The 25,777-nt window shown below is 47.5% G+C and overlaps 1 protein-coding gene and 2 pseudogenes across 1 annotated transcript; 2 read left to right on the top strand and 1 right to left on the bottom strand.

The window, feature by feature from the left end:
- Positions 1–282: 282 nt before the first annotated feature.
- Positions 283–25,101, top strand: LOC125537156 (E3 ubiquitin protein ligase RIN2). The gene is made up of 12 exons (XM_048700461.2): positions 283–717; positions 1,952–2,029; positions 7,133–7,219; positions 7,292–7,413; positions 15,699–15,795; positions 15,984–16,089; positions 16,688–16,845; positions 16,942–17,079; positions 17,158–17,225; positions 23,407–23,598; positions 24,315–24,672; positions 24,761–25,101. Exons 1-12 carry the CDS (start codon positions 505–507, stop codon positions 24,818–24,820), a joined length of 1,677 nt encoding a protein of 558 aa, XP_048556418.1. The 5' UTR covers positions 283–504; the 3' UTR covers positions 24,821–25,101.
- Positions 2,036–6,513, top strand: LOC147984799 (uncharacterized; annotated as a pseudogene).
- LOC147984800 (uncharacterized) lies at positions 10,289–11,601 on the bottom strand (annotated as a pseudogene).
- Positions 25,102–25,777: the final 676 nt, after the last annotated feature.

The following is a 25,777-nucleotide window of genomic DNA, read 5'->3' on the forward strand; positions in this document are numbered from 1 at the left end:
GATGGAGAGAGGGGGAACCGGAGGTGTCACCGGCGGCGCGCAAGGGCCTCGTCACCTCCTGATCGCCTCGTGCGATCCGATCCTACTTTCCGGTAACTGAAACCGCAACCTCGCTGAAGATGAGTTTTTGGTCTAGAAGAGACGCAAATACAACACCTGAAATGTGCTCTAATACACTAGACTTGAAATGAGCTAAAACGCATACAGTTTCTGTCAAACAAAGCGCAAATTAATCTAATCCAAGCTAATCTATTCATTGCTTCCGACCTACCAATAATTTTGCTCCTCCCCCGCCCTCCTCCCCTTCTCATCGCCTTCCCGTCCCGGCCTCGCGTCGCTCTCGTCTGGTGGTCGTCTCCCCTCCCCTCCTCCGTCCCCGCGCGAATAAAGCCGGCGTCAGATTCTCCCCAGCCCCAAGCAAGCTCCGATTCCCCCGCGCCAAACCAAGTAGGCTCTCGCCCAGGTTAGGATTTGGCTCCACACGCCGATGCGCCAGCGCGACGCATGGCCGTGAACTGCCTATACGTCGCCGCCGCATCCACGGCGGCCAGTGCCGCCGCGCTGCAGTGGTGGGCGGCGTCCTTCCTCGACGCCCCACGGGACGGGGATGTCGGCGGCGGGGACTGGCTCGAGACCTCGTTGCGATCGCACGTGACCGTCGCGCTCTTAGCGAATCTGGCGGCGCACGTCCTCCTCGTCCTCCTCCTAGCTCTCAAGGTGATTGGTTAATCGGCTCAGCATAGGAGTGTTTATCAATTCGGGGATGGTTTTCCGGGCTCGATTAATGCCGCCACGGATACTGGGTTCCATCGCTGCGTTGTAGGCAATCGACCGAGCTCATTATGGTAGGTTGCGTTTCTGGTGGCTAATTGCGTTAGCAACCTGCGTCATATTCCTGATGTTATGGTCCTCGAGCTGCAATTTTGTTGGCCGTGCATTTTGTTTAGAAAGGCTTGTCACTCGTCCTCATTTCATTTACCAATGGATTGATGTTGATAGTTGGGACTGGGAAATGTGTGGTAAGTTTTTTCTCCAGTCCAAGTGCTGGTCTTGCAAGAGCTGGGTTGATGCTGTGATATGCTTAGTTGAGCCTGTCCTCAAGGTTCATTTGTTTGTGAGTTGTTTAGTCGTCATGTAAGCTGACGATACTAAATGCATTTCACTTTGTGCTATGCTCATAATACTAGTGAAATCGTTCTATTAAAATATACGGTCTTAGATGCCAAGCCCATATGTATTTTGCATTTGCTGAGTTTTAGTTATTTACATCGCTAGGTTTCTTGGCTAAACAAACAGTAGTGGTGGGCTTATGACGGTGGAATCCCAATGAAACTACTGAATAACCCAATCTTAATGATATTACTAATTATTTTTCCTATGAAGTTATCCACTTGGAATTTATGTCTGCCTGACTGAGTTGTAACTGAGTTTCTTCATATTCACACTGTGCAATATGAGACATCTTAAAACAGGGTTATAATCTTGAATCTCAATCATGAAGCTCAACCAAGGCATGTTCTATGCTGGGAAACTCTAGTGTACAATGTAAACAGCTTGGCTATTTCCCTTAAAGTTCAGTTTTAAAGGAGAAATCAAGTTTAGATCTATTACAGAACAAAATAAAATGATGGTACGTACTATGGCGATGGCCACCCAGTGCTCCAAGAAGTAGGAAAGATAAATGAACAGACCATCATCATTCTTTGAAAGTAGCAACTGTTGCTATCTGGCCATATCTACCTTCTCTTGGCGCCTTTAATTAATTAAGCTGAAAGCATATTAGATCTTTGTACTAAATCAGCGACAATTAATATGGATCGGAGGGAGTAGTAATCTCCAGTAATATAAAATATCCTCGGGTGCTGTAGCTCGGTTGTAAATTCAACACACTCATCTTTCTTATTTCTCTAATACAACAGTCTGAGACTTACATATCTTTTCTCCTATGCAGACATTATTTTTTGTTCGGTTAACTTCTACAGAGACTAGAAAAGTGTTGGAACACATCATTAACTATGTAATCTACAAGGTAATACTCTCTCTCTCTCTCTCGTTATTACATGTCCTTCCATTGAACTATTCATGTGTTTTTACTGCTCCCAAATATTGCTGACAAATTTGGCCTGCTTAAACCTCTAGTCCTCTGAACAAGTCTATGGTTGATAAGATGAATCTTCAATCTAAGGCCCCAGTGAGCTTCAAGCATCTGGATAATGAGCTTACTTTTTTGAAATGAAATTAAATGCAATATCGCACATGTCTATGACTTGCAGCTGACATATAATGCTCTTGTGCCCTCATGCATTTCCAATAATAATACACATACATCATAGGAAAGCCTTGCCCTTTCAGTTTGTTGAAGTGATTTTACTTATAAACTCGGCAGCAAGAGAATTGGCATAGATTAACAGCAATGCGAAAGGAGACCACATAAATCCTATAGAAAAACAACTAGGACCAGAAAGGCCACAAAGATTGTATAAAAAAGGACCAGAAAGGCTTTGTCGGGGAACTGCTAGACAAGGAGGACTCGAGCGAGAGGTTCCCACGGGGGCCTTAATCTGGACGTCGGCCGAGTGAGATGACATGCAGGCGGTTGGCGAGAGGTGGCAGCCCAAATGTGGCCGCATTTGAGATGTGGCCACAGGATGGATCTTGGCTACGAGATTGAAAGCGAGACCAAATGAATCAATCGGGAAGTGAGACCAGATCAATCTATCAAGGAGGAATGACGGGAAAAATCAATTAGAGTTTTCGATAGAAGTGGAGACTGATATTCGATAAGATGGAGACCGAGAGGGAGAGGACTCGATCAGGAGAGACATGGACCAGTTCCGGTGTCCAGCCCATAAACCTGGGTTCATGATACCATGCTAGAGGAGTAACTTATCTGTATTGCGTAGCCCGACGGGCGAATATATATTACAATGAACTTGGAGTACAGGTAAGGAAATCTAGACTAATACTAACATGTAAGGAGACCTAGACCAATACTTATACTCCTTAATAGTTGTGACCTCTAACAACCTGCACTTGGGGCTGGATGGATACTAGTGGGTGTGTGGTTTGTCTTCTAGGTCTCCTGTCCCTTCTCTCATGCCCTGTCCTTTCAGATTGGCTCACTGCAGGTGGATACTCCCTTCTTAATGCCACCAAGTAGCTGTGGCAGCCATGACTACTAGCAAAATACTACTCCCTCCGTCCCATAATGTAAGACGTTTTTTGACACTACACTAGTGTCAAAAAGCGTCTTACATTATGAGACGGAGGGAGTAATTCAGTGCCGCCTAGAAGCTAATACAGCCATGGCTACTTCTAGCGATACTAAGAGCATCTCCAACAGGCGCGGCAAAACGCGCGCCCGCGCGGTAAAAGCAGTTTTTCGCGCGCGCCGGTTGGTTCCGCGCGCTCCAGCGGTGGCGGTTAGTTACCACGCGCGGGAAGCGTTTGCGCGCGCGCGGGAGAAAGCGGCACGCGGTGCGGTAGATTTGGCGCGCCGCTTCACGCGCGCCTATAAAGTCCCGCGCTTCGCCACGCGCACAGAACAGCCACGCGCCCTCCTCCTCGCAACCTCGCCGCTTCGCCGCTTTCTGCGCCACCACCGCGCCACCATGCCGCTGCGCCGCCGGGGTGCTTCGGGCTTTCGCGAGCGCCCCAACGGCTGGTACTCCGCCGAGATACGGTCCGGCGACGTCCGGCTCGGCCTCAGGACGTTCCGGAGCGCGCGCGAGGCGGCCCGCGCGTACGACGCGGCGGCGTGGCGCTTGGAGAGGCCCCGGTCGTAGATGAATTTCCGAGACGTCTTCACGCGCGAGGAGGCGCAGCGCCTCGCCCCTCCGCCGCGTCTCATCACGGACATGGATCGTGCCGACCACTCTCGGCGGCAGCGCCGTCTCCTCGTCGCCGAAGAGGACGAGCGAGCCATGGCAGAGTGGCGCCGTCGCCACCCAGAGGACGTCGACGCCGAGCGTGCCTACTGGGCGGAGAGGACGGCAAGGCGCCGCTTGGAGCGGGCGGACCGGTGTCAGCGGAAGGCAGTGGCGAACGAGCAGTGCGACATCGTCTCCGCAGGTGGGAGGTCATTCTTCACCTCGGACGATGAACGTTGGGACGACATATGGCTCTCAACCTCGGACGACACCGACGAGAGTGATGATGGTGGTGATAGCGACTTGGAGTAGTTTCCTATCTATGTATGCCGTAGTAGTTTCTATCTATCTATCTATGCCGTAGTAGTATCTATCTATCTATGTATGTCGAACTATCTATCTATCTATGCCGTAGTAGTTGCACCGATGTAAATATCTTCGTATCTTTTTTATATCTATGTAATTTTAATTTAAAAAATATTGTAGAATGAGCGCGCGCTGCATTTTACCGCGCCTGCTGGAGCTGCGCGCGCGCGCGGCTTTTCAGCGCGGCTGCTGGAGCAAACGCTGCGCGCCGCGCCAAACCAGGCGATGGGCGCGCGCCAAATCCGTTTTTACCGCGCGGCGCGTTGGGCGCCTGTTGGAGATGCTCTAATGCAGTTCTGATTCAAGATGTCAAAAAAGTACTCCCTCCGTCCCATAATATAAGAAACACTCTTATATTATGGGACAGAGGGAGTAAAAGTCAGAAAATTTACTTTCTACACATTTTTCAGTTTTACAATTGGAACGTCAATGAAGAGAAGGCCAGAGCCCTAGCTGCTGCTAAGTTGTGCGCACACACAAAGCCAAATTATGTATGTGCATGAACCAACACATGAGGTAGAAATAGAATTATCGGTCGGCTGTTTTTCTGGTAAGACAAAAGGAAATGTTTGCAAGGCCTGTACTTGAGTAATCACATGGTTGATTTAGATTGGAGGGAAGTGTATGGGATGGTGTCCAGTTTGCGTGCAACAAAAAAGTCTTTTCTGATTTGTCCCAGGAAGTCAAGAGCCACTTGAATTGTCAACTGAGTACAAGATGGATGCCACGTTGGAAGAGTCTAAAGTGAGCTTAACTCACTTGGATGGGGTAGTGAATGTACAACCCAGCCACCCAGGTTCAAGTCCTCACGGACAGGAGTTTGGGTTCTTATTGAAAAACCCGTTGTAGGGGACTCCCTTATGACTTCCCTTTCCAAAAAAAAAGTTGGAAGAGTCTGATGAGTTCTGTTCAGTTACAATCAGAGGATAATCAATTGGCGAGTCCAAGGAGTTCTGTTCAGTTACAACCAGAGGATAATCAATACTATTGCTTCGGTAGTCCATGACCACAAGGATTTATGGAGGTTTTGCTCATGAGGATCACTAGGGCTTTGCAGCGCGCAAAGGCTTGCACGGGGATCACCAACTAGATGTAACAAAATATAACACAGCACAACAAGTAATTTCGTGCATCCGTTTACTATTTTTGGAAATAAAAGAAGTTCCAAGATGTGAAAGACTTGTCTATCAAAGAGAGGTTGTTTTCCAGATTGAGGGTATGTTTGGTTTGATCCCCAACCCCAACTACCCCCCTCAAAATTTTGGCAGTTGTTGTTGTTTGGATTGTGACCGTTATATCCTCCACAATTTTGGCAAATGAGACCGTTGTTTTGTTTGGTTTGTGACCAACCAACATGATTATTATACTAGTTCCAAAAATATTTAATTTATCTATTATCTAAAATTGAGAAGAAATACATATCAATACTTAGATGCAGTTTTTCTAAAAACTTAGATGCAGTCACTGTGAAGAAAATCGCCAAAAGAATGACACGGCATGCTGTGTGTACTTCATGTTGGTATATCTTTGGATGGAATTCCTGTTTGTATGCAGTTGCTAATCATGCACAGGCCTGCATATCTTTGAATTAAAAGCGCCGCTGATTGGTTACAGCTAAAAATTTGACTTATCCTAACTGCATGCACGGAGCAGGCCCACCATAACAACCAGAGTCACAGCCTTCCTCGTCTTGCCCACACGTTGGTGAGAACTACACGTACGGGCGCTGGCATGCTGGGCGAGCCAATTTTTTGGCGCAGATCCAAACAGTTACCAAATTACACATGCAAGCCAATTTTTTGGTAGGGTCGACTTTGGTAGTAATCTAAACAGGCCCTGAGTCTTTCTTTCCCTTTTATTCTAGGCATGAGAAATTTGTCGGTTGATTGTACTATATAACAGAAGGGGAGCCTTGGCGCAGTAGTAAAGCTGCTGCCTTGTGATCATGAGGTCACGGGTTCAAGTCCTGGAAACAGCCTCTTGCAGAAATGTAGGAAAAGGCTGCGTACAATAGACCCAAAGTGGTCGGACCCTTCCCCGGACCCTGCGCAAGCGGGAGCTACATGCACCGGGCTGCCCTTTTATTGCACTATATAACAGCTACATATACCATTGTAATGATAAGTTGCAAGTTGATGAATTAGATTCAAGGTGTGCTTTAGGGTGGATAGCCATTATCATTTTCTCAGAGAATCTTGACAAAAATCTGCTTTTGGAGAAAGCTTTATTATACCTTTGTGCCATCTGTGTGGAATTGTCCTGATACGTAAGTTGCCATCTACAGGATTGGTCTTGTATGCTGAATTGCTAGGTTCAAACCCTCTAGGCCTCTACTTTGTGTACATTGTGCGCGTGAGCGAGAGGCCTTCCCGTGTGTTGCTGCTTTTTGGACTAGTTTGCAGGACCGTGGAAAATTTGGAGCTGGGGTGCAGCGATTTTTCAGAGAAGGGCATATAGAGGTGGTGGGGCAAAGTGACTGGAGGAGGAGAATGTGGAGGGTAGAAAATGTTTGCACAGTGCCACAAGGACTTGGTGGTGAGGTGGTGTGCTGATGGGTTATGTATGGATTTGGGGTGCGATGTGGAGATGATGAAAGGAGGTAGAAGGGACAAGTGCGATGCGGGGTCTTTAGAACCCATTACACTGCCTTGTGGAACCCTCATGCGGTGAAATGGACGTGGCAACGGAGGGTAATGGAACCTAGTGCAAAGTGTAATATCGTTTGTCCCAAAATGCTGTCAAGTGTCTATTCTTCCGAAGCCTGGTGGTATAAAGAAAGGGACACAAGTGGTACTCTACTTTGTATTATGTGCAATTTACTCCGTCCTTTAGTTATTTATGTGCATGTGGCAGTCTACAATGTGAATAAAATTACAAGGACTTCTCTTGTGTTGCAGGGAACTTTTCTCCCATTGGTTGTGCCTCCTAATTCTCAACAAATAATCCTTTGGTCAACTTGGCTAGTCCTTCTTTGTTCACTGAAGGTACTGTGTGCAATTACATCTACTTGTTGAGATTCTACCCATCGTATTAACTGAAATAAATGTCATATCCAGATGTTTCAATCATTGGCCAGAGAACGTCTTGAGTGCCTCAATGCGTCACCCTCAGCAACTCCATTGAAATATCTCCGTGTATATTCTGCGCTGTTGCTGGTTCTTTCGACTGATCTACTATGGTAATATTCCCTGGTTAGTCAGCATGGATCAAGCTTCATAGCAATTTATCTAAGTATCTTTTGGGGATGAATTTACCCAATTTGTTAAGGTATTATGGTGTTGCCCTGTCGGTCTAGGGCTGTCCTTGAGTCCTTGTACTATATATTTGTACCCTTTGGCTGTTCAATACAGCAAACCCAGTTCGTAACAATGTATTAGAGCTAAACCTAGAGTGCCATTTGTCGCCACTGCAGCTCATCGTCTTCGTCTCTTCGATGAGCTGTCCCTGGAGAGCGAGCTCCACTCCAGGGGGCGGACTTGACACCCCAAACCCACTGCCATACCCATTGTAGCTGTGTAGTAGCAACTGGCTGATGTCTCCATGCCACATCCGCCTCACCGGTTTCCTTATCCCTGAGATCCCTCATTCTCAGCTTGGCGCCTGTTCAAGTCGAGCCGACCTGCGCCCACGCCGGATTTGGGAACCACCTTATCTTGTCGCCGCTGGTCCCCAGTCTGTCGCTGGTGCTGATTTTTAGCCCGCCAATCTTGTCCGGCATTGCTGGCTACCAATGTGGTATTCTCGTTGTTGGCCTTGCTTTTCCAGCAAGGCCTATCCGTTGCTGATCCAATCTTCCACTTCATTAGCTCGCTGGCCAGCCTCCTCTTTTCATCTCCACTGGCTTCACCCTCAGCACTGGTCCCTCTGCTGCAGCTTGTGTTGGCCGCAGTGTGCTGCTTCTGCTACTTGTTGCAGGCTTGCAGCCATCGCTTGGATCAGCCGCTAACCAGGCTTGTACTGTAGAGTGAAAGAAAGCTGGAAAGGTGTGTTTGATGAAATCTGCATCTTCCCAAGAACCTACACCTGGAGGAAGATTTTCCCATTGAACAAGCCATTGAACCACCGGCAGATTATCTCGTGGTATTTGCCGGGTTTCCAGTACTGCTGCTGGAGCATATTTAATTGATCCGACTTAATTGATTAAGGGAAGATCTTGACTAGGCACCACTTTTTGTCCCAAGTGCTGTTTCAGCTGACTAACATAGAAAATCGGATGAATCTGCACACCTTCAGGTAACAGGAGTTTATAGGCCAGTTTGCCCACTTGCTTGAGTATCTTAATAAGGCCATAGAACTTGCTCTGTAGTATAATGGTGCCACGCAACCCAAATGCTGCCATGCGGTAGGGTTCCATTTTAAGGTAGACCGTATCACCTTCTTTCAATTGGCGCTCAACCCTTTTTAAATCAGCATATTTCTTCATGCGATTCTGAGCTTTATGCAAGTTATCCTTAAGCTGGGCCAACGTCTCTTGTTTAGTCTGAAGGAACACAGTTGTTTCCTCATCCATAGGCCCAGGGATAGAGATTTCAGATATCAGAGGTGGGGGAACCCATACAAGGCCTGAATGGGCAGAACTTTGTGCTGGTATGAAAACATGAGTTATACCAATAGTCAGCTAATGGCAACCAAGCAGCCCACTTCTTCGGTTTATTCATAGCCATGCAACGCAAGTAGTTTTCCACACATTGGTTAACACGTTCTGTCTGACCATCAGACTCTGCATGATAAGCTGTACTGCACCTTAGTTGGATATCCATTGAGTTAAACAGGTCCTTTCAAAAAATTGCTGGTGAAGATCCTATCTTTGTCAACTTGGGAGGGCCATGTAATTTGATGATTGTATCCAGAAATGCTCGTGCAACAGTATGAGCAGTATGGGGGTGGGATAAAGGCATAAAGCAATGAAATGGGCATATTTGCTTAATCTATCCACCACCACCATTATAACCACTTTTCCTGGGATGTTGGCAGCCCCTCTACAAAATCCGTTGTACTGTAGGTCCATGCCATATCAGGAACAGGTAAGGGATCTAAAAGCCTTGGGTAGTGACGGTGCTCAGATTTTGATCTCTTAGAGACCGGGCATAAAGCAATAAGATATGTTGCTCTGGTTCCTGAATGTACCCCAACAGCAGAAGAATGGAGAGCTTGTACGCGCCTTATTTGTAGTGCTAAATCATTGCCAATGACAATTCTCCCTTTATATCTCAAAACACCAGCATGTAGAGAATAAGCATTAGTATCAGTAGCCGGGGAAATGAGGAGTTGCTCTAAAAGGTGTAACAACAGAATAGAGAAAATGGAATTGCACATTCTGGACAGTGCATCAGCTACGATGTTTTTTCTTTTCCTTTTTTGTACTCCCTCTGTCCCAATATAAGTGTCTCAACATTTACAACTTTGCACTAAAGTTAGTACAAAGTTGAGACACTTATTTTGGGACGAAGGGAGTACTTCATAGTGAAGTCAAATTCCAGAAGTTTGAGCATGAGCTTGTGCTGGATACCTTACGTAATCCTTTGCTCTGTGATATACTGTAGGTTTTGTTGATCTGTCCTGATTATCAGTTTATTGCTCCACAAGTAGTGTCTCCATCTCTTTAGAGCTTCTATAGTTCCAAGAGCTTCTTTTTCACAAGCTGACATGGCAGCGTTTCTGGTAGGAACTTGTACCCTACCAGGCCTGGGGCGTAAGCAGTAGGGGAAGGAGGGAGCTGGGCGAGGCGATGAGCGGCCGCGCCGGCGGTTGAGCGCCGTCGCGGAAGAGGAGGGAGATGGCGGCGGCTAGGGTTAAAGGCGGCTAGGGTTCCGGCTCCTCTGGGAGCCGGGCAATAGAGATAATAATCTTCTTATTGCTTAATTCCAGAAAGAGTCTTACAGCCTATATTTATAACCTAGATAACTTGCAGAAGAATTAACCTAAGATAACTTGTGGGCTAAGATTGCCCGGTGGGCCTAGCTAAACCGGCCATAACACTTCTCCCCGCCTGCACAAACAGCTCGTCCTCGAGCTGTAAGGTGGGGAAGCGCTTGCGGAACTCCTTTAGGTGATCAACCAGCGTCAAACACCTTCCCGAAGCTGGGGCGGCCAGGTCGGCGGCGACGGCGTCCTCCGGAATGCAGTCTGCAACCTCCAGGTAGAAGAGTCGCGGGCAAGCATGGCCGGGCGTGTAGGGCTCGTCGCAGTTGAAGCACAACCCTTGGTGGCGACGCTCGAGTAGCTCGGCTGAGGTGAGCCGGCGGAACGGGCGCGCCGCGGTCACGGCGAGGGGTGCCGCAGTAGCCTGTGCAGGCCGACCCTGTGCGGAATCCGGCCCGGGTAGCGACCCAGCGGTCCGGGATGGTGATTCCTGCTGGATGGCCATCGCGCGGCGCTCGAAAGCGCGGGCGTAGTACATGGCCGACTGGAGATCCTGGGGTCCCCGAAGCTCCACGTCCACGCGGATGTGATCCGGAAGTCCACCGACAAAGAGGTCGGCCCGCTGCTGCGCCGTCACACCCGACGCATGGCATGCCAGGGCCTGGAAACGGTCGGCGTAGTCCTGCACCGTGGAGGTGAAGGGAAGGCGGCCGAGCTCCGCTAGGCGGCTCCCGCGAACCGGAGGCCCAAAGCGAAGGAGGCAGAGCTCGCGGAAGCGCTCCCAAGGGGGCATGGCGCCCTCGTCCTGCTCGAGGGCGTAATACCAGGTCTGTGCCGCGCCGCGGAGGTGATACGAGGCGAGCCAGGTACGCTCCGATGCGAGAGTGCGCTGCCCGCGAAAGAACTGGTCGCATTGGTTGAGCCAGTTGAGGGGGTCCTCCGTGCCGTCATAGGTGGCGAAGTCGATCTTGGCAAACCGTGGCGGTGTCTGGGTCGGAGCGCCGTGTCGAGCTGGCTCAGAGGTGCGAAGCAGCGAGGCGGGTGGCGCCTGGTCGGAGTACTCCGGGTAGGGACCCGCGGAGCTGGATGGCCCGCCGAACTGCGGAAACGGGGTCGGTTGCTCCAGAGCCATGGTGTAGACCGGCGATGGCGAAGACCCAGCCGCCCACGCTGGAAGTGGCGACGTGGAGGGCGGGAACCGGAACTGATGAATCGGGAGGTGGTCGGTGAGGGTGCCCCTGAGCTAGGCAGGGTCGGTGTCGGTGGTTGGAGCGTCGGTGGCGGGGGGTGCACGGGGGCGTCGGTGGCCGCGGGAGGGGGTGGCTGCAAGTACCACAGAGGGGCCGCGGCCGGCGTAGTCCCGCCGGGGTGTCCCGCTGGAAACGGCAGCAGGGGCTGCCCAGTGCAGGTCGGCGCGGAGAACGGCTGCAGCGGTCCGGTGGCCGCCGCCTGCGGCATCTGCTGTAGCGGCCAGGGGCCCGAGGGCGGCGTCGGCGCCAAGGGCCAGAGGGGCGCGCTGTACGGAGAGACGCCCTGGAGCGGCCACGGCGTGTGGCCGTAGGCGGCAGGGGGCGCCGTCGGCAGGGGCATGTAGGGCCCGGTCGTGTACTGCTGCTGTTGCAAGTAGAGGCTCTGGACGGCGGTGACGAGGTCCCGCAGGGTGGCCGTGACCTGCTCCGGTGTGAAGACGGCGGACGGCGGCGGCGCAGGAGGAATTGTGGAGGACGGCGCGGCCGGGGTCGCGGTGGAGACGGGGCCTGCCAGCGTGGTTGATCCGGCGGCGGACGTCGTCGGCGCGGTGAGGGACGGCGCCGGCAGCATCGGCGCGGTGAGGGACGGCGCCGTCGTCATCGGCGCGGTGGATCCGCTGGAAAGCGCCGGCGGTGGTGGTGGCAGGGACATGATCGGAACTTGGTCTCTGATTACCAAATTGGTAGGAACTTGTACCCTACCAGGCCTGGGGCGTAAGCAGTAGGGGAAGGAGGGAGCTGGGCGAGGCGATGAGCGGCCGCGCCGGCGGTTGAGCGCCGTCGCGGAAGAGGAGGGAGATGGCGGCGGCAGCTAGGGTTAAAGGCGGCTAGGGTTCCGGCTCCTGTGGGAGCCGGGCAATAGAGATAATAATCTTCTTATTGCTTAATTCCAAAAAGAGTCTTACAGCCTATATTTATAACCTAGATAACTTGCAGAAGAATTAACCTAAGATAACTTGTGGGCTAAGATTGCCCGGTGGGCCTAGCTAAACCGGCCATAACAGTTTCCTGGGCAGAGGGTAGAGCTATAATATGCAATTGGTTTTCCATTTTGCATGATTACTGCTCCCAGTCCTGTGCCCAAGGCATCAGTTTCAAGTACAAAAGGTTGTGCAAATTTGGTAATGCCAACACAGGTGCTGATGTCATGACCAGTTTCAAATTTTCAAAAGCCTCTTGCTATACAACAATCCGGTTGAAGTTTCCCTTTTTTAAAAGTTCATGGAGAGGTCTACAGATAATCCCGTAGTTCTGGATAAACCTTCTATTACCAGTGAGCCCCAAAAATCTTCTTAATTGTGTCACATTGGTAGGTGTTTGTCAGTCAATAATTGCACTGATCTTTTTAGGACATGTAGATACTGCTTCACCAGAAATGATATGCCCAAGATACTCCACTTGTGGAACAGCAAACACACAGTTACTGAGCTTTGCAGCTAAAGAGTGCTTCATGAATAGTGTTAGTACTATTTCCAAATGTTGCAAATGAAACTTCATATCATTGCTGTAAATTAAGACATCATCAAAGAAGACCAAAATAAATTTCCTTAGATAAGGGCCAAAATCCTCATTCATGAGAGCCTGGAAGGTTGTTGGTTTATTAGATAAGGCCAATGGCATGACTACAACAACAACAACAGCAACAAAGCCTTCAGTCCCAAACAAGTTGGGGTAGGCTAGAGGTGAACCCATAAGATCTCACAACCAACTCATGGTTCTGGCACATGGATAGCAAGCTTCCATGCACCCTTGTCCATGGCTAGTTCTCTGTCGATACTCCAGTCCTTCAGATCCCTCTTTACGGACTTCTCCCATGTCAAGTTCGGTCTACCTCGACCTCTCTTGACATTATCGACAAAACACTCAAAATATCCAAAATAGTTTCTGAAGGCAGTTATCTCAATGTCAGGTTCATACATTCTCACTTGATGGTACCCTGATCTGAGATCGAGTTTGGATTTTTTTTGCCCCATCATACTTTGAGAATTGACTTTTCTGTAATCTATGCATAGCCTCCAAGTTGTGTCTTTACCATTATAGCTGGCGAGGCATAAGGGCTCTGACTAGCTCTTATTAATTTGTTTGCTAGTAATTTGTGAACCGGTTGTTCCATCTCATCTTTTTGAGTGTTGGGAACTCTGTATGGCTTTGAAGGAGTAGCATCTGAGTTATCATGCCAGAGATTACCTGATCCAACCATTTGTTCAACTGTTGAGCTCCAATTAATTCCAGTTTCTCTGCTGGGGTGCAAATGTCCACTGCAATCATACCACTGTCAGGTTTGTTCAGAAGTAGTTTGTTGTTTGCAAAATCCGCAGAGATGGGACTGTACTGTGCCAGCCAATCACATCCTACAATAACATCATGATTTGGTAAGTTGAGTACCCTGAAGCTAAAAAGCCAGGGACGTCGAGGGCGGACCGCCCCGCCAAGGCACCACCGCTCCATCGCACAACGACGCAAGTCACTTATCAGTGCGGTGTCGAGCCCCCAAGTGATTAAGTGGCTGTCATTTGGCACGTGGCAGCCATTTGGGGAGAAGATTCACCCTGCATGACACCCGTCCAGAGGCGTGTCAGGCAGACAAGGCCAGAGACAGCTAAAATGACGCGGCAAGGCTTGCCAGGCTACATCCACGACGTGACACTAAGCGGTGCATTTAATGCGCCTTGTCCTGTCTGCAGAGTTAGATATGATAGCACTATTTGCTATCTAATCAGTGTATAACGACTGATTTGTCACTGTGGTAACCCCTTAGCCTATAAAAGGAGGGCCATGGCGACCTAAAATAGGATTCGGACCCTTGTACACTCTTACGCGCGTAGCTGCTCTCCCCGAGGCGACCTTGCGGGGCTGGAGCGCTGCGTGTTCGTCACGGTCCTCCATCCAATCCACCAAAGCAGGAGTAGGGTTTTACGCTTAGCAGCGGCCCGAACCTGGGTAAAAACCACCACGTCACCATTGCCGTGCTGCCTTACGGTCTCCGCTCTTTGTGCAACGTGCCCCTCCCCCTTGCCGAACCACAAGGGGCCAATTGGCCCCATAGGTGATCGTGTTCTGCCAAGACACCTCCAAGGATTAACCTAGCTCTGAATACGATTTGGCAGATCCCTATTTTACTCAGATCGGTGAAATCATGAGAAATGGAACACGAAAGTGAAATTGTGTCTAGGGTTCGCCTCGGAAGAGAGACCCCGACTTGTATTGCTATACTGTAATTTTGTCCTTACAGGATAATGATCAATGAATGGCTAACACAGCGCACGCCCCACGCTTATATACTGCTGAGCTAGTTACTCGACAAGTGAAACGGTAACAATAACTAGTGACAACAGGTGAAACTGAATAGTTTCAGGTAAATGGGCCCTGCAATCATCTTGGCTGTCCAATAACTGACAAAACGGAAGGCAACGTTGACAGTAGTTTCAGGTTCAGGCGAGCTCTGGATCTGACATGCTGATCCTCTCTGCAGTGCAAGTCTTCATTCAGCGCCGCTGACCTCCTCTATTATTGCCTGACTACCTCTGCCATTCCATGAATGGATATGCAGCTGCAGATTCCTTGCCGCAGACTTATGCTCCGTTCAGCTTCATTCATGATGGCTTTGTGGGCGGGTGCCACATTACTTAGTCCATGGGTTACTAGTTTGGTGCTGGTTCGGTGCTGTTGTTGGACTGGTGGTGTTGGGCCGAGTGCTATTGTGCTGGCCGATGGTGTGCTGTTCTTGCTGTTTTGGCTGAGTGCTTGCTGGCTGCTGCTACTTCTAGCTAGTATCCCTTCTTGAGTCAGTCTCTTCAGTGTATTGGTTATGTTACATCCATCCATGTCCATCACTCTGTCGTGTTGGTCCATGCCATACGAGTACACAAAAGCCTTGGTCATTCAGCCTCCGTTTTTTCTGGTCCTGGTCCATTCTTTATATTGGATGAGCATGGCCTCTTTCCATTTGCTGCATGGTCCTTTATTGTAGAGGCCCTTGTGATGCCGCATTGCAGTTTTGCTTTCCTCATGTGCTATGCTCTTTGCTGCTGTGCCTCTCTCTCTGGTTTGATTTGACAGGTTTGATGGCGCTATGAAGACTTGGACTGCAGCTGTTTATCTGTCTTTAGTATCTTTTCCAAATGCAATGCTACTGCATATGTTTGACATTTAAGAAGAGGGGGAGGGGGTTGGTACGTGGGTTATGGTCTTTTTCTATTGGTCTAGAGTAAGGATGTCTCCTTCAGTCCTTTTACTTATATATGTATTAGGTGCTTCGGGTTGTGCAATACAACAAGCTCTGTTCATAACAGAAGTATGGTGCTGTTTCTGTTCAGAGAACTCACTAGTTATTTTTATCTAACTTCTCCAGGATGAAGCTTTGTGTAGGGTTCTGCAGTTCATGCAATTCTACGTTATTTTGGCTTATGTTATTTGAGCCACTTAGTATTGCCTTTGAGTCACTGCAGGTAATTTGAACCAATATTGTGAGGGGTATTTGTGACTCATTGACTTCCAGTTTACTTATATATTTTGCTGCACTGCCATTATGAATATTAAGTTGTTAACTAGAAAAAAAAATGAATGTTTACCCGTGCATAGTCATTACTTCTGAATCTCTTGATGACTTCTCTGAAATAGCTCTCCTTCTTGGCAGTCTATCATGGTGCATGGATTTCAGTTGTTTGACATTTGGCAGCGACATCTGATGGACAGTGGTGTGGACTATCTTGATTTCCAAAAAACTTATAAACAAGCAGCAGGTGATAAGCTCCTCAGCTAAACTCATTGTTGATATATAACTCTTATGTTGTGCATGTACAGTTTTTGTGTTTACCATCTCAATGATAGTAATATTGAGGCACACAAGCAGGACATCTGGTTACAAAAGTGATATCCATGCTTACAGTCAAACTATTTAACTTTGACCAGTAACATCTTTGTGAATATTTATCTTGGCCATTAAAATAGTGTGTGTACATTTGTCTAAGAAATTAGTTCATAAACATTATAATTTCATTAGATTGTACTCCCTCCGTCTAGAAATACTTGTCGGAGAAATGGATAAAAATGGATGTATCTAGAACTAGAATACGTCTAGATACATCCATTTCTCCGACAAGTATTCTGGACGGAGGGAGTGCAAGTATGGCCAGAATGACTCTTCTTGACCAGGGAGTTACACAAACATCATTTTCAGTCACACATGTCACTACTTATTGCTTTGGTGTATCTGTAGGCTGCGCTTTATCTTCTGTTGGGACTATGTTTCAGGAGCAAGACTTACTAAGCTCCTGTGCAAACTTTTCTTGAACTCTTTTGACTTTGCTACCAGGATGTAATCATGCTTCACATCTGCAGGTTCATTTTCTGAATGGAGAGGCCAACTTATAAGGAATTTTGGTTTTGTCATTGACCTGATAAGCTTGTTGATGTCACTTGGTCATTATTCGATGATCTTTTGGCTCCGTGGTATGGCGTTTCACCTGGTCGACGCAGTCCTCCTGTTGAACTTGCGTGTAAGGCAGACATCACCTATTGGCAACTGTTGATAAACTGTGTTACTTTCATGGAAGTTATTTAATATGTACTGATGTGTCTTTTATCATATGCAGGCTCTTGTAGTTTCATTTTTGAAGAGGATTAAGACCTACATTAAGTTAAGAAAGGCACTCCGTTCGCTCGATGGAGCACTCCCAGATGCTAAATACGATGAGATCTGCACATATGATGATGAGTGTGCCATCTGCCGGGTAACAGTTTTCTAGATCTTCAGAAACTCTGTCATCCTTGACTACTTGTGTATCTGAATTTTTTGCTGCAACTCACAGGGACCAATGGCTCGAGCTAAAAAGTTGCCTTGCAACCATCTATTTCATCTACCTTGCTTGCGATCTTGGTATGCCCTTAATTGCTTTTAGTGTGTTGCCAATTGATGCTTGATTGCTAGTAAAAAATCTTTTGAGTTAAAGGCTGTAGTTATCAGTGTACTCTTCCATATGTCCATGTCATTTAGTTACTTGAATTCCGAACTAAACTATGAGACTAGTGTCCTGAATTCCTGATTTTGCTGTCAACTGGAACTTTCTATAATGGAATCCGTAAAGGAGTTTATTTGATACTTCGTCAGCAACAACAACAAAGCCTTTAGTCCCAAACAAGTTGGGGTAGGCTAGAGCTGAAACCCATAAGATCTCGCAACCAACTCATGGTTCTGGCATATGGATAGCTAGCTTCCACGTGTTAGGAAATATGCAACTTGTATTCCCTGAGGGCCAATGGCCAATATGTATACATGTACAGGTGGTAAACATGCAGGAAACCCCTCATACAACAGGGAAAATATATAGGCTACTCCCTCCGTTCCTAAATGTAAGTCTTTTTAAAGATTCCAATGAAGGACTACATACGGAGCAAGATGAGTGAATCTATACTCTAAAATATGTCTATATACATCCGTATGTAGTTTGTATTGAAATCTCTAAAAAGACTTATATTTAGAAACGGAGGGAGTAGAATATAACTCTAACACCCCCCCCTCAAACTCATGGTGGATAAACAACACTCAGTTTGGAGAGATAGAAGCCATGCTGCGCTCTAGTCTGGGTCTTCATAAAGAAATCTGCCAACTGTAACTCGCAGGGCACATACTCAAGAGCAATAACTTGATCCTACGCACCAGCGCACACATAGAACCAATATGCTTGGTGAGCTCATGCTAATAGCATTGTTAGACAAGAGCAGAGTAGGTGTAGTGACAGAAACACCAAAGTCCTGAAGTAACCACTGTAACCAAGTCACCTCTGCCGTCGAAAGAGCCATAACTCGTAACTCAACCTTTGCACAACGCGAAACTGCACTCTACTTCGTCTTCCAGGCAATGAGAGAACCACCAAGAAGAACACAGTAAGCAGAAAGTAAACGGCGATCCGAGGGATCACTAGCCCACGTAGCATTCAAATAGGCCCGAAGCTGTAAGGAACCAGAGCGAGGAAAGAACAGGCGGTGAAAGATCATGCCTTGAAGATATGGAAGAACACGAAGGAGGTGACTATAGTGAACCGAAGTGGGAGCGGAGACAAACTGACTCAAAATATGGACCGGATAGGAGATATCCGGACGAGTGACAGCTAGATAGACAAGACTCCCAGCAAAATAGACAAGACTCCCAACAAGTTGACAATAACGCGACAGATCAGGCAAGGGGTCATCATTAGTATCACAGAGGTGAACATTGAGCTCCATGGGAGTCTCAACAGTGCGCTCATCAGTAAGAGCAGCATGAGCAAGAAGATCCTGGATATACTTTTCTTGGGAAATAGAAAAGCCATCAGAGGTAGAAGAGACCTTGATCCCAAGAAAGTAGCAGAGGGCCAAGATCAGACATAAGAAACTGTTCACTAAGATCCCACTTACAAATCATGGGACGAATACCGGGAGGAAGAGAAACAAGATCCCATGTGCCGGTGCGCTCAAGAGCAACAAGCTCCACTGCCATCGCAAATTGCCATTCGGCATGAATAACAACTTGACGATAAGAAGTCGGCTCAAGAACAGCAGCACCAACGCGTGGAAAACCAAGGCGATCAATAGGCGGAAGCGGTGTGAGGATGCAAGCCATAAGTAGGATGAGATGAGGAAGATGACACTTCAGTAGATGTATCCACATTACACGGACGACAAGTATAATACTAAGGAAAATATGGAAGAATACGAGGAGGATTCATCGAGATAGGCGAAGGTGACAGAGAAGATATCGGGGATGAAGGTGCAGAATCCGGTGACAAGCCAGGCGAGGAGACCATGGGAGATGGTGGCGTTGGACCTGCAACAATCGGAGAAGCAGGGGCAATAGGACGGACGAGCAAGGGCTCGACAGGAGTGATAGGTGTGTCAGGAAAAGTGAGGGAGGATATATCCTCTACTGAAAATGTCAAGGAAGATGGATGCGGGGGGACGACCAAAGAGACACTCGAAAGGAACGCCACCTTGCAGAGCAGTGGACGACTGAAGGTTGACGAGATAGGTGGAAGTGGAGACAGCCTCGACCCAAAAGTGAGGCGGAAGAGAGGCGACGATCATCATTGCACGAGCCGTCTCAAGAAGGTGATGATGCCTGTGCTCAGCCATGCCATTCCAACCATGAGCACCAGGACAAGCAAACTGAGCAAGAGTACCCTACTTAGCAAGAACTCCACGCAACATCTTGGAGTATACTTTCCAACAGAATCAACACGAAACACACAAACATGCGTAGAGAACTGAGTGTGAACCATGGCAGCAAAACACATATAGATAGATAAGACCTCACTATGAGAAGACATGAAATATATCCAGGTGTGGCGAGAGAAATCATCTATAAAGATAAATATAGTAGCGACGACCCCCTTTCGAGGTAAAAGGAACTGGACCCCAGACATGAGAGTGAACAAGGTCGAAAGGATGCTGAGATACAGTGTCGCTATGAGGATAAGGTAACTCGACCTGTTTACCAAACCGACAACCCTAGCAGTCTAAAGACACACCGCTGGAGGATCCAAGAAGACCAAGTTGAACCAAGGATGAGAGACGAGAGCTACACAAGTGACCAAGGCGATGATGCCACTGCTGAAAAGAGCTGGTAGACAAGGCAACGGAGGGGGAGAGACTGTCGGCAGTGGCAGCGGATGGAAGGTGAAGCCAGTCAAGCTTCCAGAGGCCCTGGGAGTCACGGTGCCGGGGGCCAGCAACAAGGAGAGCAAGCGGAGGGAAAGGTGAAGCCAGTCAAGCTCCCAGAGGCCCTGGGAGTCACGGTGCCGGGGGCCAACAACAAGGAGAGCATCAGTATGGCGGTCTAGAATAGAGACCGAGTCAAAGTCGAGAATGACCCGACAACCAGAGTCAACAATCTGACTACCGAACATGAGCTGCATGGTAAGTCGAGGAATACGAGCAACATCAGGAACATGAAAGGATGAAGTGCTAAGAATGCCTCGACCATTAACCGAGAGGTACCATCCGCAGTAAGAACATGAACATGAGAATTGAGAGGTCGAATAGAGGACAAAGTGGATGGATCATGAGTCATATGAAAGATGCTCCAGTATAAAAAAATCCATAGATGTTGGTCTCACAATGCTAGAAGAGTCAATAGCATAACCAGCAGAACCTGTCGATTGAGAACCAGAAGATGAGCTAGCAGGCATCGAAGTCACACAATTTCCTGCTTAGTCAGGGGCTCAACGAAAGAGGTCGACGTAGATGCACCCGACAATAGAGCCAGAGGCAATCAGTAGGGCGTGAAGTCGCGCAATCTCCTCAGTGAAGTACAAAACTAAAGTAGTCAACACAGTAGCACCGGGAGAGGAGCAGCCACCACCACCCGTGGCCGCTAGATGTGGCGGTGAAGCATGACTAGTACCGTCCGTAAAGTCTAAGGGCGCATGCAGACAAGCCCCAAGCGTCATGGGAAGGCACGTGTGCGAGGTGTAGTTTGTGGAGTCATATGCACCAGCACAGCCAGTGAAAGTCGCAAGAGGAGTCGGTGTAGAGTGACAATCACCGGTGAAAGTCGCGAGAGGAATGGGTGTAGAGCGACGTTCACCATGTGCGGAAGTCGCGAGAGTAGTTGTAGGAGAGCGACCAACACAAACTAAAGAAAACGCCAAAGGGAACACAGGCGGACGAGCACCAAGCATCGAAAGACAATGCATGTGCAAGAGGTGATCAATACAGGGAGCACCGTCGAAGATCATAGAAGGACAAGCCGGAGACACCATTTTTTTTCTAGAAGACAATCAGCAGAATCAGTCCCAATAGAAGAGGCCGGCGCCTTGATTCAAACTTTGGCCAAAAGGTACTTTGAACTTGGAACGAGCATGAAGAGATTAATGAGACTTCTTTCTCTCTTGAGTTTTTCTGGCGGACCTACCGCGCAAGATCTTTGGTCTTCCCCTGGAACCGATGATGAAGATGCAGTTAGCAATGCCTGTGATCGGCAGGGATGACTAGCAAGCAAATCAGCAATCAATGATTGCTGGGCACAACAGGCCAGCGAACGTGGCAGGTCACGGCTGTGACGTCACGACCGTGACCTTATCCAGCGGAAGCACCTGCAGGATGGGCGACGCAGACGCGGATGCAGCCCTGCGGAGCGTTGACCCAATCTGGAGGGCAGGACGATGACCCGATCTGTAGGGTGCGGTGAAGTGGAGCGAGCTGACGGGTGGAGCAGCCGGCGGTGGGATCAGTAGCAGTTTGGTTTGATCGGGATCAGGCAGTGGGGACCAATCGTGAGGAGCGTGGTGGCGTCATCCTTAAGCCGAGGGGCGGCCTGAGCGAAGAGTTGCAACAATGGCCTGACTTAGATGAGGTGGGCGGCTCTGCTGTGATCTGGAAGTTGGCCTGTAGATGGGCCGTTGGGTGGAGCAAGTAGCGCAGGCCTGTAGAAGCGTCGTCCGAACGCGGCAAGACCTGGTAGACGGGGCCGATGGAGGTAGATCAGCCATCGGGAAGAACGAGCAGCAGCGTCAGCAGCCAAGAGAGGATGGTGGCGGAGCGATGGGCAGGATTCAAGCATGAGTTGCGCGTGCTAAAAAAGACCTAGCTCTACTATCATGTTAGGAAATATGCAACTTGTATTCCCCGAGGGTCAATGGCCAATAGCCAATATATATACATGTACAGGTGGTAAATATGCAGGAAACCCCTCATACAACACGGAAAATATATAGGCTAGAATATAACTAACACCACGCACCCCTGTCCATGGCTAGTTCTTTGGTGATACTCCAGTCCTTCAGATATCTCTTTACAGACTCCTCCCATGTCAAGTTTGGTCTACCCTGATCTCTCTTGACATTATCAGCACGCTTTAGCCGTCCGCTATGCACTAGAGCTTTTGGAGGCCTACGCTGAATATTCCCAAACCATCTCCGACGATGTTGGACAAGCTTCTCTTCAATCGGTGCTACCCCAACTCTATCCTGTATATCATCATTCCTGACCCGATCCTTGTGTGGCCAGACATCCATCTCAACATGCGCATCTCGGCTACACCTAACAATTGAACATGTCGCCTTTTAGTCGGCCAACACTCAGTGCCATACAACATTGCGGGTCGAATCTCCTATAGAACCTGCCTTTTAGCTTTTGTGCCACTCTCTTGTCACAGAGAACTCCAGAAGCTTGGCGCCACTTCATCCATCTAGTTTTGATTCGATGATTCACATCTTCATCGATATCCCCATAGCCCCAAATATCGAAAGTTGTTCTTCTGAGGTACCACCTGCCCATCAAGGCTAACCTCCTCCTTGTGCCTAGTAGTACTAGTACTACTGAAACCACACCTCATGTACTCAGTTTTAGTTTTACTAAGCATAAAACCTTTCGATTCCAAGGTTTGTCTCCATAGCTCTAACTTTCTGTTAACCCCGTCTGACTATCATCGACTAGCACCACATCATCCGCAAAGAGCATGCACCATGAGATATCTCCTTGTATATCCCTTGTGATCTCATCCATCACCAAAGCAAAAGGATAAGGGCTCAAAGCTGACCATTGGTGCAGTCCTATTTTAATCAAGAAGTCATCAGTGTCGCCACCATTTGTTCGAACACTTGTCACAACATTATCGTACATGTCCTTGATGAGGGTAATGTACTTTGTTAGGACTATGTGTTTCTCCAACGCCCACCACATGACATTCCGCGACATCTTATTGTAGGCCTTCTCCAAGTCAATGAACACCATATGCATGTCCTTATTTGATACTTCATCCGTTCATAAATATAAGATGTTTCCGATATTTCAATATGGACTACATACGGACTGAAATGAGTGAACGAACACACTAAAATGGGTCTATAAATCACCAAAAAGTTAGAACATGTTATATTTGTTAATGGACTGAGTTACTTACCGGTGCATAGCGAACAAATCATGGACATTTCATCTTCAAGGATCAATTACTGAAGTCATGTTTGAGTGCCCCTCTGTTGATCTGCTTAGTAAATTATTAAAAGCTTAAGTGTCTTTACCATCAAATGTATGTAGGACATTTGCTCCTTGTTTTATTTTACTCATATTGTTGCTATGGGTAGGTTGGATCAAGGATTAATGGAGGGTTACTCTTGTCCAACTTGTCGAAGGCCACTCTTTCTTTCAGCTCAAGGACATTCTAGGTCAACAACAGCAGAGGTAGCAAATGTTCAGCTAATTTCGGAACAGCTAAATATGGGATTAAATCAGCAAAGGGTTCCTGAACAGCAGGATCCTTCAGATGGTGTTTGGAGGTATGCATAAAAACTTACGATGTTCTATATCTGTGGCACTTCACCAGACTCCAGATTGCTTCTCTAATTTTCGTAAGTATTAGATAGATTTCTGATATAATAACGTCATTTCGAAATTAGCCCTCAAAACTCAGTAAAGTAGTGCAATTTGTGGTTCTTTAATTCCCTGCATCGACCCTCTTCAAAGTTAGCACGCACTCAAGAGTAATGGTGTTCTAGTTTCAAAATCTCAGTTTCTTAGTAACTGGCCAGTTGACACTGGTTATTGGAAGTTCTGCTGGAATCTGGTTGCTTAAAGACTTCTGATTTAGCATATGTGCAGTTGAATATAGATGTACTCCCTCCGTCCCAAAATAAGTGACTCAACTTTATACTAGCTTTAGTACAAAGTTAGTATAAACTTGAGTCACTTATTTTGGGACGGAGGGAGTACTTCGAAAATTAGAACACCAGCAGTAAGTTAACATAAGTTTTGTACTCCCTCCGATCCAAAATAAGTGTCACGCAAAACTAAAACCACGACATTTATTTTGGATCAGAGGAAGTAAATAAAATGCTCAGGTGTAGAACTCTTAGCTGTTTTATTAACATGTTAACTCAACACCCAGAAGACATGGTTCATCAATGATGGCAGAAGTGCAGTTTTCCATTCAATTTATGTGACTACAGAGTTGTTGATATTTGATTCCTTAATGTGTTTGTGTTTGTTGTCGCAGAGGTGCGGGTCTTGATTCTCGCTGGGCACCACCGTGGTCGAGCCCTGGGGTGGATGACCCCAGTTCCTCTAGTGCAGTGAGATCCGTGGGGCTTAGTGGAGTTCAGATGATGATGAGGCAGTTCGCTTCTGTGACTGATAATTATGGGCATGCAGATGCCACCTGGAATCTGTGGCCTGAGTCAATGGCAGGCCCTTCAATTGTTCCATCATCTTCCTCGAGGCCTGATGTGGCTTCTGCTAGCTTGCGGTTCCGAGGCACGGCAGGAACAATTAATGGAAGCATGTCGCGGGTTAATACCATGGTAGATAGAGTACGGGAAGTTTTACCCCATATGCCTGACGAGCTAATTATTGAAGTACGTTTCTGTTTTTGCTAGCCTCTTGTTGTAATTTCTCTAGACGCTAGTATGCACTAATGTTTTTTCCTTTTCAACCTTGTTGCAGGACCTGATGAGAACGAATAATGTGAATGCCACTGTGAATAATCTTCTGCTGATGCAATGATAGAGCAATACAACATTTAATGATGATATTTACTGGCTATAAGTTTATATATGAAAAGTTTGTATAGTTAAAGATGAGCCTGCATGTTAAAGCACTGGGTTGTTTTGGTCTATTTCGTTCCATATGGATAAAATGCGCCAGCTTTGTATAGTAGTCATAGCTGTACAACATTATGCTCAATATGCTGTAGGTTAGTGTATGTAGAAAGATGCAAGTGCTACCACCGAAATAAAATTACCATAGGTAACTTGTGTTGGGAAGCTCCCAAAAGATACCTTGAATGGCCTGTGTCAAGAAAATGGTGAAGCTGCTTTTTTTTTTATTATCGTGAATCACGAAGTTGCTTTTACCCCTGAACCATGCCTAGGTCATCGGAGCGAATTGGATGATGACTCCCTTTTTTTCTCCATTCTCCAATTTCCTTCACAACTCGTTTGGCATCCATCATTTGGGTAAGAACTTGTGGAATTCATTTACGAATTTCATCACCAATATGTTTGGCTGCCTTGGAATTGCTTGTCAGAATTCTTTCTCGAAGTAGCATAAGGTTGTGGAGGAGCAACTACACCTTGCTGCTACGAAGTGTATGGCAAAGTGTTGAAGGAACTACTTGTCGTGCTAGGTATTGCTCGAGGCAGAAATAGGCCGATGTGGTAGGAGTTCAATCCAAAATTATAGAGCTTAAGATCTTACGCAAAAACACTAAGGTCTATTAGGCCTTGTACAATAAGAGATGTTTAGAGAGATGTTTAGAAAAATAAATCGGGTTTTTCTGAAGCACCGGTGCCTATTTCTATAGGAGAAACGCTTAGTTAAGCGTTTATCCTATACAAATAAGCACCGGTGCTTTAGAAAAGTCTGGTTTATTTCTCTAAGCACCTTCCATTGTACAAGGCCTTATAGGTAGTTGGTACATAGTTTGGTTATAAACTAGGGGTGAGGACCACTATTTATAGG

The sequence above is a fragment of the Triticum urartu genome, chromosome 2A (genome assembly GCF_056163025.1).
Source record: "Triticum urartu cultivar PI428250 chromosome 2A, HENAU_Tu73, whole genome shotgun sequence".
Lineage (NCBI taxonomy): Eukaryota > Viridiplantae > Streptophyta > Magnoliopsida > Poales > Poaceae > Triticum > Triticum urartu.